We start from the raw sequence: 13,948 nt of genomic DNA, 5'->3' as shown, positions 1-13,948 counted from the left end.
ACCAGTGTGCTCCTATAACCATTACCTATGGTGTCTACTGAGATTTCCAACAGTTCCCTTTGTTCTGACCTTGAACCCAGGCCTTTGAAAAAATTCTGACATAAAAGCCTGGGCCCTTTATTGGTAACCATCTGGTCTGAATTCAAACCTGATCTACTGTCACTAGTCTTTCCCTATTAATACTTTGTGCCTTAATCAAGTCTTCCATCACCATTAACCCTCTAATTTGTTGTCTTACATGGGAAAAAGAACCAGATATGATTTGAGATGGGAAGATTATTATGGATTATCCAGATGAGTCCAATGTAATCACAAGGATCCTTTTGAGATGGAAGAGGAGGGTTAGATTCAAAGAACGTGTGAAGGTGGAAGCAGAGGGTCATGGAGACTTGAAGATGCTACACGTCCTATTTAGGTCACTATTTTACGTTCAGTGTCCTTCTAGTCTGACCTAAAAGTAAGATTTTTAAAAAAGATTTTATTTATTTATTAGAGAGAGAGAGAGAGAGAGAGAGAGAGAGAGGGAGCAGAGGGGGAGAGTGAGAGGGAGAAGCTGACTATCTGCCAAGCTGAAAGCCCGGTGTGGGACTCGATCCCACAACCCTGAGATCGTGACCTGAGCTGAAGGCAGACTTTACTTGTTAGTTTTCTCCATCCATGAACCTTGATAGAGGTCTTGACTATTTCACCATCGGTACTCCTCTATTTTGTAGATCTAGAATGCGAGCCTTTGTTAAATATTCAATCCCATTCTGGGCTGACCTCAACGCTAGTCTTTTGTTAAGTTTTCTAAAATCAATGCCCCTTAGGCTCTACATTAAACCTCTGCCCCTCTTCTTTCGGCTTTGACGTGGGTTGCCAAAGGCCACATCTGCCCACTTTAAGAGACCGGGGCAGAGAGTCCGGCCTGTGAGTGACAAGAGGGGCGGACCTTCGGTGTTCCAAGGAGCCAATAGAAGAGCAGGAGAGCCCTGAGGCGGGGCCTTGAGTGACCAACGGGTAGGGGACTCAGTTCCATTGAAGGCTGGAGGGCTCTGACGCGAGGCTGCCAGAGGCGTGCCGGGAGTGTGAAGGAGAGACTACACTATGTCCAAAGACTCTTCACTTTCACCAGAGGTTTTAGAAACGAGGCTTCTGCAGAGGAATCTCCCAGGCTGTGCTTCTACCTTCTGGCCTCACCAGTCCTCCGCTCCCCTCCCCAGATCCCGGTTCCCACCCAACACTCCCGACCCGCACGTCGCCCCGCCTTTGCTCAGGCCCGGCCTCTGCGGAGGACCGGGAACGCCCCTTCACCCTCCCGGAACAGTCCTCCACATCCGAGCCTCACACTGCTTTCGATGCACTAATTCCGAATACCCAGCCTCGAAAATATCACGGGGACTCCCCGTCCCCTAAAATGCCTATCTCTTCTGGTTGGAATGGGAGCCTCCAGAAGCAGTGTGAGGTCCTGGCCGGCGACAGAGTTCCTGGCGTAGCCCGAATGACGCCATTTTTGTTACTGGCAGAGCTCGGCTGGGAGGCTGTTGCTGAGCCTGCGAAAGATAAGCTAATGCGTCATCTAGAGTTACCAAGGAGGGCTGGAGGGGAAGGGGGAATTTCGGGTGATGCTGAGCCTGCTTGTGGAAGCAGGGAGCCAAACTCGTCTTGAGAAGGAGCTTTGGGGTCCTGAGAGCAGAGCCAGGGTGAGGGACCCGGTTGAGTGATGCGGGTGTGTGGTCAGTGATGGGGACATGTGGAAGGACCAGTGAAGGGGTTGTTTGGGCTGAATGATGTGGAGAGCAGTGATAGGGAAGGGAGTCTGTAGGACTGTGTGTGGGATATGCGATGAATTTATGGAAGTGAGTGATGGGGGGGTCTGTAGGTGAATGATGGGGTTTCTAAGAAGTGAGTGAAAGGGGTTTGTGGGGTTAGTGAGTGGGGTCTGGGTGAGTGATGGAGAGTTTTTTTGGTGAATGATGGGGGATCTGGGGTGGTCTTTATTAGGGTGAGTGATGAGGGTCCATGGGGTCAGGAGTGGGCAAATATAGGGTCGATGTTGGGATTCTGTGGGGTCCATGATGGGTGGCTCTTTGAGATCAATAATACATCCATGAATAAACAAAAATCCTTGCCCTTGTGGGGTCAACATTCCAATGGAGGAGTCAGACATTGAGGCTTTACTTTATTTCCCTGATGACTGCTTTTTCATATATGTATTGATCTTTTAGATCCTCTTTCGTGAGGCACCTGTTCAGATCTTTTGCTCATTTTCTTATTGGATGTCTGCCTTTTCTTTATTGATTTGTAGGACTTTTTTTCATATATTCTGATAACTACTCCTTTAGCAGTGATATGTGTTTTGCCAATATTTCCTTGATTTTTTGGCTTCTCTTTTCCTAATTGTGGCTTTGAATATTAAGGTTTTAAGTTAACCTTGAACTGTAAAGCCCAGTGTAAGTTTAGAGTTTTGCTATTCTCAAGTTAAAAAGCAGACAATGTCCTCTGTAATTTAGGATGAGAATTCATTTTTTATGGCACTGGGAAATAGCGTGTTGCATCTCTGAAAACTTCGGTGCCATGACAGCCAGGGAGGAGTTCTCTGCTTTTTTTTTTTTTTAAGATTTTATTTATTTATTTGACAGACAGAGATCACAAGTAGGCAGAGCAGCAGGCAGAGAGAGAGGGGGAAGCAGGCTCCCTGCTGAGCAGAGAGCCCAATGTGGGGCTCAGTCCCAGGACCCTGGGATCACGACCTGAGCTGAAGGCAGAGGCTTAACCCACTGAGCCACCCAGGCACCCCTAGTTCTCTGCTTTTTGTTTTCCCACCAGCTCACCCTCTAGTCACTGGCTGTGTGATCATGGATAAGTTACTGAAACTTTTAGGCGTCAGTTTCCTCACTGTGAAATGAGGATAATAGTAGGGTCTATCCTTTGAGGCTTGGATGAAATTAAGCGAGTTAATACCGGATTATTATCTATTCACCATGGTTTTGTAGCACTTATCTTGTACGGATCGTCCATGAACTGAAGGTCAGTTCTATTCGTGTGATTCCCAAGAAAATATAATGAAAGAAATCAAATGCCAAGTAAGATTTTGTCAGGTAGCGTTGAGCTTTGAAGGGCCACAAACCATTGCGATTATCTTAGGGGTCAGATGTTTGTTGCTATTAAACAACTGGGAGTGTGATCTTGTGGACTGCCTTGTCTTCATTCTGCAGCTGTATTTCCATACTATTAACTTTATTTCCATATTACTACTAAGCATTTCTTTGGAAATTTTTTTTCACAATTTTATTTATTTGTCAGAGAGAGAGAGAGCGAAAGAGCGTGCACAGGCAGACAGAGTGGCAGGCAGAAGCAGAGGGAGAAGCAGGCTCCCTGCCGAGCAAGGAGCCCGATGTGGGACTTGATCTCAGGACGCTGGGATCATGACCTGAGCCAAAGGCAGGTCTCTTAACCAACTGAGCCACCCAGGCGTCCCTCTATGGAAATTTTTAAACATTCAGCAAAATAAGAGGGAATTCTATAATAACCTCCCATTATGCCCATCACCCAGTCACATCAGTCATGTCCTGATGGTCACTGTTGTTTCACCTAGACCAGGGTATGGAAAACCAGAGACAGTGGGCCATATCTGGCTCTCTGCTCTTTTCATGCAGTCGTAAACTAAGAATAGTTTTCACATTTTTTAATGTTTGGAAAAAAATCAGACTATATTGTGACGTATGAAAATGATATAAAATTCAAATTATAGTGCTCATAAGTGAGGTTTTTAAAGAGTATACTTAAATTTTTTTAGAGCAAGACAGTGCCATGAGGGGAGGGGCATAGGGAGAGGAAGAGAGAGAGAGAGAGACTCTCAAGCAGGCTTCAGGCTCAGTGTGAAGCCCAATGCAGGGCTTGATCTCACTACCCTGAGATCATGACCAAAGCTAAAAATCAGGAGTCAGACTGATTTTAACTGACTGAGCCCCCCAGGTGCTCCATAAATGAGGTTTTACTGGAACACGTTAATAAACAGAATTGGCTTATATATTGTCTCTGGCCACTTTCAACTGCTGAATAGTTAGTTGCAACAGAGACCATACACTTCACAAATCTGAAATATTCACTATCTGTCTCTGTATGGAGAAAGTTTGCCAACCTGTAATCTAGACCACCCATTTATTTCTCCCTCCTAGGTTGTTTTCTCCTTTTTATTGGTAACATAAAATGCACATTTAAAAAAAAGATTTGACAGAGACAGAGAGAGAGCGAGAGAGAGAGAGAGAGAGAGAGAGCGAGCGTGTGCGCACACAAGCAGGGAGAGGGGCAGGCAGAGGGAGAAGCAGACTCCCCGCTGAGCAGGGAACCTGATATGGGACTTCATCCCAGGACCGTGGGATCATGACTTGAGCTGAAGGCAGATACTTAACTGACTGAGCCACCCAGGTGCTCCTAAAATGCACAAATATTAAGTGTATAGCCAAATGAATCTTTACATATGTAGTCCTTATTATTTTGAAACAAATCCCAGATATATCATTTCATAATAAAGACTTCATCATGTACCTGTGAAAGATAAGGTCTTAAAGGTCAATACTGTTATTCAAGGTAAAATAATTAACAATAATAACTTCAGATCATCATTGGTTAAAATTTTGTAATATCCTTAAATATCTAGTCAGGGCTCAAACTTTAATGATTATCTCAAAGTTTTTTTTGTGTATTCAAATTAAGATCCAGACAAGGTCCGCACTTTACATGTGGTTGCTGTGTCTTTTGAGTCTCTTTAATTGTCTCTAGTGTTACTTTAAATGGTCACCTGCTTTTCCATTTCTTGGAGGTTCCACAAATTATTTTCTCAGTCCTCAGTGACTGGGAATTTGGTTATTTTCAAAACTGTGGTGTTCTTGACAAAGTTGTGATGAAAGTTCTTTCAGTTAAATCTCCGCATGCATCCATGATTATTACTTTAGAAAAAGTTCTAGAAATGGAAATGCTGGTCAGATGATAAACACAAATTATCAATGAATTAATAAGCAACACATGTTACATCCAGCCATCAAAGAGTGGTTAAACCCAGCTTGGTCTCTGAAGACTCTTCTGTACCCCACTGCACCCCCAATTGCTCTCCGAAGAGAAACAGAAAATGACTGAGTCCCAGGTAAGTTGTTTGTTTCCTGCTTGTTTTTTCCACAGTAAAATGAGAAAGGACAATACTTTGAAAAGAAGAATTAGAGAAATTTAGACAGAATAGAAGATCAAGATGCAGGTGAAATTGCTGTTAAGATACATAGATTATCTGGCCTTACTTCGTATAAACTGAGCTAAACATTTTACCTTCAAGCTTCCTGGCAGCCACAGTGAAATGGCAAACAGGATATGTTAGATGGCTTGTATTTGCCATCAAGAGAAATCAGTTCATCAGTCCAGCTCTTCAGCAAGTCACAATTTCTGGGACTTTAGCCTAAAAAATTTTATTGTTGAGTTTTCCTAAAGGCCAATGGTTTTCTGTTCAGTGTGTTATCATCAGTAGTTGTTTCAAAGAGGCACTTTTTAGTTAAAATTTTCTGGCAGAGGCTTGGAGGGTGGATAGTTTCCTGGTTTTCCATGGCTCCTTTGCTGTCATCACATAGTTTGTGGGATCATTCCCCAACACAAGGCCAGTTCCTTCTCTCCTCTTCCATTTTATGTCTTTTTTTAAAATAGTTTTTTATTTTTATTTTTTTTAAGATTTTATTTATTTATTTGACAGACAGATCACAAGTAGGCAGAGAGGCAGGCGAGGCGGGGGTAGGGGTGGCTGGCGGGAAGCAGGCTCCCTGCTGAGCAGAGAGCCCGAGGGCGGAGCCAAAGGCAGAGGCTTTAACCCACTGAGCCACCCAGGTGCCCCAAAATAGTTTTTTTTTTTAAAGATTTTATTTATTTATTTGACAGGCAGAGATCACAAGTAGGTGGAGAGGCAGGCAGAGAGAGAGGAGGAAGCAGGCTCCCCGCTGAGCAGAGAGCCCAATGCGGGGCTCGATCCCAGGACCCTGGGATCATGACCTGAGCTGAAGGCAGAGGCTTTAACCCACTGAGCCACCCAGGTGCCCCAAGTTTTTTTAAAAAGATTTTTATCCATCCATTTGAGAGAGAGAGAGAGAGAGAATACGAGTGGGGGAGAGGGGCAGAGGGAGAGGGAGAAGCAGATTGCCCATAGAGCAGGGAGTCAGATGCAGGGGTCAATCCTAGGACCCTGGAATCACCACTGGAGCTGAAGCCAGACGCCTAACTGACTGAGCCACCTAAGTGTCCCCATTTTATGTCTTTTTATCCCTTCTTTGCAAGGACAATGTATATATGGTACAAAAAATGTAAATAATATTGCAAAGTAAAAATTAGAAAGAAAGGGAAATATCTCTTTAATGTAACTTCTGCCCTTCCCTGGCATAACTAGTGTTGTGTAGCTTGGGGATGATCCTTCCAGATACATATAACCCCTGTGTGTATAGATACATCTGCATGAATGTGTGTGAGTGATTTTATTATTTTCATGTATTTTTCTTTACCACACCCACTATATCTTCTGTAATTTTAAAAAAATGTATTGATAAAACATTACCAATAAATATAGTTTTTGTACATTTTATTATGGAAGATTTCAATTTTGAACATACACAGAAGTAGATTTTTGTGAACCACTTGTCCTTTCCTCCCAGCTGCAAATATTATCAACTGGTGGCCAGTCTTGTTTTATCTATGGTCAATCTTCATCCACTCCTGTCATCCTCCTCCTCATCATTATCATCAAGCCAGTCCTTTATTAATATTTTTGTTGAGGATTTTTACTACTCTGTTCATGAGACATATTGGCTTGTAATTTTTCTTGTATTTCTGTTTATGTTTTGCCATCACAGTTAGGTTGGCTTTATTTAACAAGTTGGGAAGTATTCTCTGAAAGAGTTTGGGTAAGATTACTATTATTTCCTTCTTAAATATTTGGAAGAGTTCTCCAGTGAAGTCATCAGGGTGTGGAGTTTTCTTTGTGGATAGATTTTTGACTATGAATTTGACTTATTGAAAAAATACGATACCGTTCATATTTTCTATTTTCTTGTACATTGGGTTTGTTAAGCTGTGATTTTCAAATAATTTGTCCAGTTTGCCTAAGTCTAAGTCAGGGGTCAGCAAACTTTTCCTGTAGAGGGCCAGATAGAAATATTTAGGCCTGTCAGCCATATGGTCTCTGTTGCAACGACTCAGCTCTCTTTTTGTAGGTTGAAAGCAGCTGTGAACAATATGCAAACCAATGAGTGTGGCTGCGATCCAGTGAAATTTTATTTATGGACACTGGAAGTTGAATTTCATATAATTTTTACATGCCACAAAATATTCTCCTTTGGCTTTTTTCTTCAACCATTTAAAAGTGTAAAAACCATTCTTAGCTCATGGGCCAGATTTAGCCTGCATGCCATAATCTGCTGTCCTATGATCTGCATTGTCAAATTTCTTGTCATAAAATTGTTCATAGCATCCTTTTATTATTCTTTTTTTAAAGATTTTATTTATTTATTTGACAGACAGAGATCACAAGCAGGCAGAGAGGCAGGCAGAGAGAGAGAGGAGGAAGCAGGCTCCCCACTGGGCAGAGAGCCCGATGCGGGGCTCCATCCCAGGACCCTGAGATCACGACCTGAGCCAAAGGCAGCAGCTTAATCCACTGAGCCACCCAGGTGCCCCTTATTATTCTTTTAATGTTCGTAGGATACTAGCCCCTTGTTGATGGGCTCTTTTATTTTATTTATTTTTAATTTATTTTTAAAAAGATTTTATTTATTTGAGAGAGAGACTGAACACACAGAGGGAGAGTGAGAGGGAGAAGCAGACTCCCAGCTGAGCAGAGAGCCTGATATGGGATTTGATCCCAGGACCCTGGGATCATAACCTGAGCTGAAGGCAGATGCTTAACTGACTGAGCCACACAGGTGCCCTGCTTATTGCTTTCTAGAAACTTTTTTTATGAGTGATAGGAATTTTGAAGTACACATTAAAACTTCTTTTTTTTTTTGGCTATATGTTGATTTGTCACTCAGCCTTATTGGCTGTCTCGTCTCACTAGATTATGAGATGCTTGAGGGAAGATATTTTTTCCAGGTTTCTTTTTGGCTCAATCCCCAGTTCCTAGAACAATCCCTGGTATTCAGTGGGGTCTCAGTAACAGCTTTCTGCATAGATGAAATTTTTTTCACTTAACGGTATATCTTAGAGATTGTTGCATATCACTCCTTGTTGCTCTTTATGGTTGTATGTGGTATTCCCTTATGAATTATTGAAGCATAATTCATCCAATCCTCATGAGGTTGTCCTCATCATTTTGCTGTTATAAACAGTACTGTAGTTTTTTTAAAAAAAGATTTTATTTATTTATGTGACTGAGAGGGAGAGAGATAGTGAGAGAGGGAACACAAGGAGGGGGAGTGGGAGAGGGAGAAGCAGGCTTCCCGCTGAGTGGGGAGCCTGATGCAGGACTCAATTCCAGGACCCTGGGATCATGACCTGAGCCAAAGGCAGACGCTTAACCACTGAGCCACACAGGCACCCAACAGTACCATAGTGAAATAACTTCACACGTGATGTTTTGTTCACATATCTGAGTATATATGTTAAGTAATTTCTAGAAATGGAATTGCTGGTCAGATAATGTGCACATTTAAAATTTTGATGGCCATTATCAAATTAATTGCCCTCAAAATATTTTATACCAGTGTATACACACAATTTGAGTGTGCTCTTTTTTGGTATCTTTACCAACTTAGTGACTTACCAAACTCTAATCTTTGATAATATGTAAGAAAAGCATGATGTTTTGTTTTGGTTTAATTTGCATTTCTCTTCATGTAAATGAATTTGAACATCTTTTCCCATGTTTAGAAGCCATTTGCATTTCCTTCTCTGTGAATTGATAGTCATGTCCTCTGATTATTTTTTTTTTAAGTGAAGTTGTTGGTCTTTTTCTTTGTGCTTTGTAGGAGCTCTATAAGTTGAGGAAATTATCTCTTTGTCCATTTTATGTGCTGTGCTTTGAGTTTGTTTATGATATATTTTGCTGTGCAATACAGAAACTAGTCAGATTTATCACTGCTTTCCTTTGTGGCATCTGGGTTTTGTAGCATGCCTAGTTAGAAGATTTTTCTCCACTTTAAACTTATTTTAAAAATCTCTCCTGTCTGGGGTGCCTGGGTGGCTCAGTGGGTTAAGCCACTGCCTTTGGCTCGGGTCATGATCTCAGAGTCCTGGGATCGAGCCCCGCATCGGGCTCTCTGCTCGGCAGGGAGCCTGCTTTCGTCTCTCTCTGTGCCTGCCTCTCTGCCTGCTTGTCATCTCTCTCTGTCAAATAAATAAATAAATAAAATATATATTTTTAAAGATTTTATTTATTTATTTGACAGAGAGAGATCACAAGTAGGCAGAGAGGCAGGCAGAGAGAGAGGAAGGGGAGCAGGCTCCCTGCTGAGCAGAGAGCCCGATGCGGGACTCGATCCCAGCACCCTGAGATCATGACCTGAGCCGAAGGCAGCGGCTTAACCCACTGAGCCACCCAGGCGCCCAATAAATAAAATCTTTAAAAAAAACCTCTCCTGTCTTTCTTTATTTTAAGGCTTCTCTTTTTCTTTGTTTAAGTTTTTGTTGTATCTCAAATTTATTTTTGTGTATGGTGCGAAATAGGGAGTCTGTCTTTACATTTTTTTCTGATAGCTACCCAGTTTTGAATAATCTGTCTTTTTTGCAGTTATTTATTTATTTATATATTTTTATATTATTTTATTTTTATTTTTAAGTAACCTCTACTCCTCACATGGGGCTCAAATTCACAAACCCGAGATTAGGAGTCATTTGTTCCACCGACTGAGCCAGCCAGGCACCCCTGCACTTATTTAAAATACTCCTTTCTTATATATTAAATGTCCCATTTTTATTTATATCTAGCTTTAGACTATCTGTTCTGTTCCACTACTATTCTTGGCAATGGCAGAATTTTACAAAGTTTTTCTCCTTAAGTAGGCTACACAAAAATGCCAAGTAAGTATCCTACAGGTATTGCTGTGGTAAAAATGATCAGAATGAGCAGATTGTACAGGAATGTGCTGTCATAGGAACCAGTGACATATGAAGATGTGGCCGTGGACTTCACCCAGGAAGAGTGGCAGCACCTGGATGCTGCTCAGAAGACCCTACACAGAGATGTGATGCTGGAGATCTATGGCCACCTGGTCTCTGTGGGTAAGGGCATATTCTCCATGGAACAATGAATCGAATCCTCTTCATCCTTCAGAGCTGTCAAGACCATGACCTTTATGGTTTTCCATGAATAAAGTCTTTTCTTTTATAGCTTGCGCTTTCCATTCATATTTTTGTTATATCTGAAATTTATATTTGTGAGTTAAGGATCCATCTTTTCTTGGGAGGCCCCTGAGACTGCTTCTTCTCCTCATGGATTTCTGAGCTGCCAAGGCCAAGACAATTATACTTTTCCCTTAACAGGGTGTTCAAGTATAAAGCCAGGTGTAATCTTCAAGTTGGAACATGAAGAGGACCCGTGGATCATAAAGAGTGAATTGTCAACGTGGATCCACTCAGGTGAGTGAGAATTGTGAGTGAGAATGGCTGGGAGGACATTTTCTTCTTCTCTGACATCAGTGGCCTCCTCTCTTTCTTAAAATTTATTAGGCCTTTTTTACAGCATCCATCTTACATTAGCACCTTCCTAACACTTCTGTTTGCTGCTGTTTTCTTTTTGGTTCCTATTTGATTTTATATTTTTCTTCCTCTTTCAGACAGGGAGAAAAGCCGTGACTCTTCCCAGCAGATCATTTCAGAAGAACGTTCATTTCAAAAGGAGATATTGGAGAAAACCCCAAAAGATAATTCATTGTACTCTCTCTTAAAAGCCTGGCCTACTGATGGTCAGATAGATAGGTATCAAGGAAACCAAGACAAGGTTTTGAAGCAGGTCACAGTCCTTGGCCATGAAACATTGGCCAAGGAGAAAACCCCCAAATATAATACATTTGGGAAAATATTTGGTGGGTGCATAGACCTTGGCCCTTCAAGTAAAAAACTCCATGATTTTGATTCATGTGAAAAGAGCTTGAAATCTAATTTAGACTCACTGACATGCAATAGGAGCTATGCAAGAAAGAACCCCATTGAGATATTTGGATGTGGGACACCACTTAGCTATAGTGATTCCTGTACTGTGCCTGAGAAAATTTATACTGACATGAAACCCCATGGACATAGTCGATGTGAAAAAGGTCTTAATCATGAACAAGTCCATATTCGGTATAAGAAAGATCAAGCTGGTAGGAAACCCAATGTTTGTAGTGAGTGTGGGAAAGGGTTTATTAAGAAGTCACAGCTTACTATACATCAAAGAATTCATACTGGAGAGAAACCGTATGTATGTGGAGACTGTGGAAAGGCCTTCAGTGAGAAATCACACCTCATTGTGCATCAGAGGATTCATACTGGGGAGAAACCTTATAAATGTACTGAGTGTGGAAGGTCCTTCTCCCAGAAGTCACCCTTCATCGTTCATCAGAGAGTCCATACTGGAGAGAAACCCTATGAATGTCTTGAGTGTCAAAAAGCCTTCTCTCAGAAGTCACATCTCATTATACATCAGCGAGTTCATACTAGAGAGAAGCCATTTGCATGCAGTGAATGTGGGAAAGCCTTTGGTGAGAAGTCTCACCTTTTTACACACCAGACAACTCATACTGGAGAGAGACCCTATAAATGTATTGAATGTGGGAAAACTTTCCCTCGGAAAACACAACTCATCATCCATCGGAGAACACATACTGGAGAGAAACCCTATAAGTGCAGTGAATGTGGAAAAACCTTTTGCCAGCAGTCCCACCTCATAGGGCATCTAAGAATTCATACAGGAGAGAAACCTTATATATGTACTGACTGTGGAAAAGCGTTTTCCCAAAAGTCACACCTTACTGGACATCAAAGGCTTCATACTGGTGAGAAACCTTATATATGTACAGAATGTGGAAAAGCCTTCTCTCAGAAGTCCCCTCTTATTATACATCAGAGAATTCATACGGGGGAGAAACCTTATGAGTGTAATGACTGTGGTAAAACCTTCTCCCAGAAATCACCCCTCATTATTCATCAGAGAATCCATACAGGGGAGAAACCCTATGAATGTCCTGAATGTGGAAGGGCCTTTTCCCTGAAGTCACATCTCATTATACATCAGAGAGCTCATGCTGGAGCAAAACCATATGAATGTAGTGAATGTGGAAAGGTCTTCTGTGAGAAGTCTCCACTAGTTGTGCATCAGAAAACTCATACTAGGGAAAAAAACTCTAAATCTGCTGAATATGGGATGGCTTTTCCCCAGAAATCACAGATGATCACGTATCAGAGAACACACACAGGGGAGAAACCGTCAAAATGCAGTGACTGTGGGAAGGTGTTCTGCCAGCATATACATCTTGCTGGACATCAGAATCCACATAGGAGAGAAACGTGTACGTACTGATTGTGGGAAGGTCTTCCCAGAAGTCAGATCTCACTGTGCATAAAAAAACTCACACTGAACAGAAATCTATGGATGTGTTGGACAGGAAGAAAATGTGGCACCTCCTTTATTGTAGAATAGCCTCATATGCTGCTAAGTATTTCTTTTTTTCTGTAAGGATTTTGTATTTATTTATTTGAGGGAGTGGGGAGGAGGAGTGGGAGAAGGACAAGCAGACTCTGTGTTGAGCTTGGAGCCCATCGCGGGGCTTGATCTCAGGACCCCGAGGTCGCTACCTGGGCTGAAATTGACTGAGCCACCCAACCACCCAATTCTGAAGTATTTCTGATTACCTCTCCACCGAATGATCTTGTCAGGCTCTCAGAATATTTTCTTTCTTTTTTTTTTTTTTTAAAGATTTTATTTATTTATTTGACAGAGAGAAATCACAAGTAGGCAGAGAGGCAGGCAGAGAGAGAGAGAGGAGGAAGCAGACTCCCTGCTGAGCAGAGAGCCCAATGCGGGACTCAATCCCAGGACCCTGAGATCATGACCTGAGCCGAAGGCAGCAGCTTAACCCACTGAGCCACCCAGGCGCCCCTCAGAATATTTTCAATACCGTAAATTTGGAATGCATTTGTTCACCCTCAAAGTATCCTTTCCCCCCCTCACAGAATAAATGTGTCTGGAACAATTATCATTGTTTTGGTGTTATTTGGTCCTTGAAGGTATTGTAGAACTCTCCTTGAATTTGTTTGGGGATGGTGCATTTTTTGAAAGCGATCTTTCTGTATTTCTTTCACCATATTTTCTCTCTTTAGATTACACATATATTTATGTTGATATGCCTATCGATATATAGATATAGATATATGAATCCCTGTAGTTTTCATAAAAATAATCCATTTCCTGAAGGTTCTTAATATATTTGTGAAATTTTGAAAAAATATATTTGTGAAATTTTGAGCAAAGTGATCTCATATGATTAACTTGATTTTCCTCTAAATATGGAGTTATTTCTCCACTAACATTTCTTATAGAGTGTATTTATGATTTTTCCCCCTCAGTTAGGTAAACTAATACTTATGTTTTGTTTATTTTATGTCCCCCCCAAGATCAATTCTTGCATTTATATAATTTCTCTATTTTCCAATTCATTCATTGGTACTTTTTATTTCATTAAAGTCCTTCCATTTTCTTTTCTATTTCTTCTAACCTTGTTAGTTGAATGTGTATGTCAATTAATCTCATTCTTTCTGGTCTGTTCATAGATGTGTTTTGGGCTGTGTATTAATCTGAGAACTACCTTGGCCATTTGTGGTTCAGTCTGAGAGTATTCTGGTTTTTGATAGGTTAGTCTTACTGTATAACCCAATATTGTTTGTGGATATAACAGATCTATTTAGTCTTAGGTCTTTCAGCATATTTCCTGTTGTGCATCCTGTTTTCATTGCTTTTATGTATTTT

The 13,948-nt window shown here is 41.4% G+C and overlaps 1 protein-coding gene across 4 annotated transcripts; it reads left to right on the top strand.

The window, feature by feature from the left end:
- Positions 1–1,043: 1,043 nt before the first annotated feature.
- ZNF630 (zinc finger protein 630) lies at positions 1,044–12,861 on the top strand. Of its 4 annotated transcripts, XM_032331276.1 has the most exons (6): positions 1,618–1,682; positions 2,976–3,009; positions 5,021–5,125; positions 10,098–10,224; positions 10,486–10,581; positions 10,779–12,861. In XM_032331276.1, the coding sequence occupies exons 3-6, from the start codon at positions 5,111–5,113 to the stop codon at positions 12,500–12,502; spliced, it is 1,962 nt and encodes a 653-aa protein (XP_032187167.1). In that variant the 5' UTR covers positions 1,618–1,682; positions 2,976–3,009; positions 5,021–5,110; the 3' UTR covers positions 12,503–12,861. The 4 variants fall into 4 exon arrangements, with proteins under 4 accessions (XP_032187165.1, XP_032187164.1, XP_032187167.1 ...); XM_032331274.1 differs by lacking the exon at positions 2,976–3,009 and having other exon boundaries at positions 1,044–1,682; XM_032331275.1 differs by lacking the exon at positions 1,618–1,682 and having other exon boundaries at positions 2,731–3,009.
- Positions 12,862–13,948: the final 1,087 nt, after the last annotated feature.

This window comes from Mustela erminea, chromosome X (assembly GCF_009829155.1).
Source record: "Mustela erminea isolate mMusErm1 chromosome X, mMusErm1.Pri, whole genome shotgun sequence".
Taxonomy (NCBI): Eukaryota; Metazoa; Chordata; class Mammalia; order Carnivora; family Mustelidae; genus Mustela; species Mustela erminea.
The sequence above is the reverse complement of the archived record's forward strand: the minus strand, read 5'-3'. Positions and strand labels throughout refer to the sequence as shown.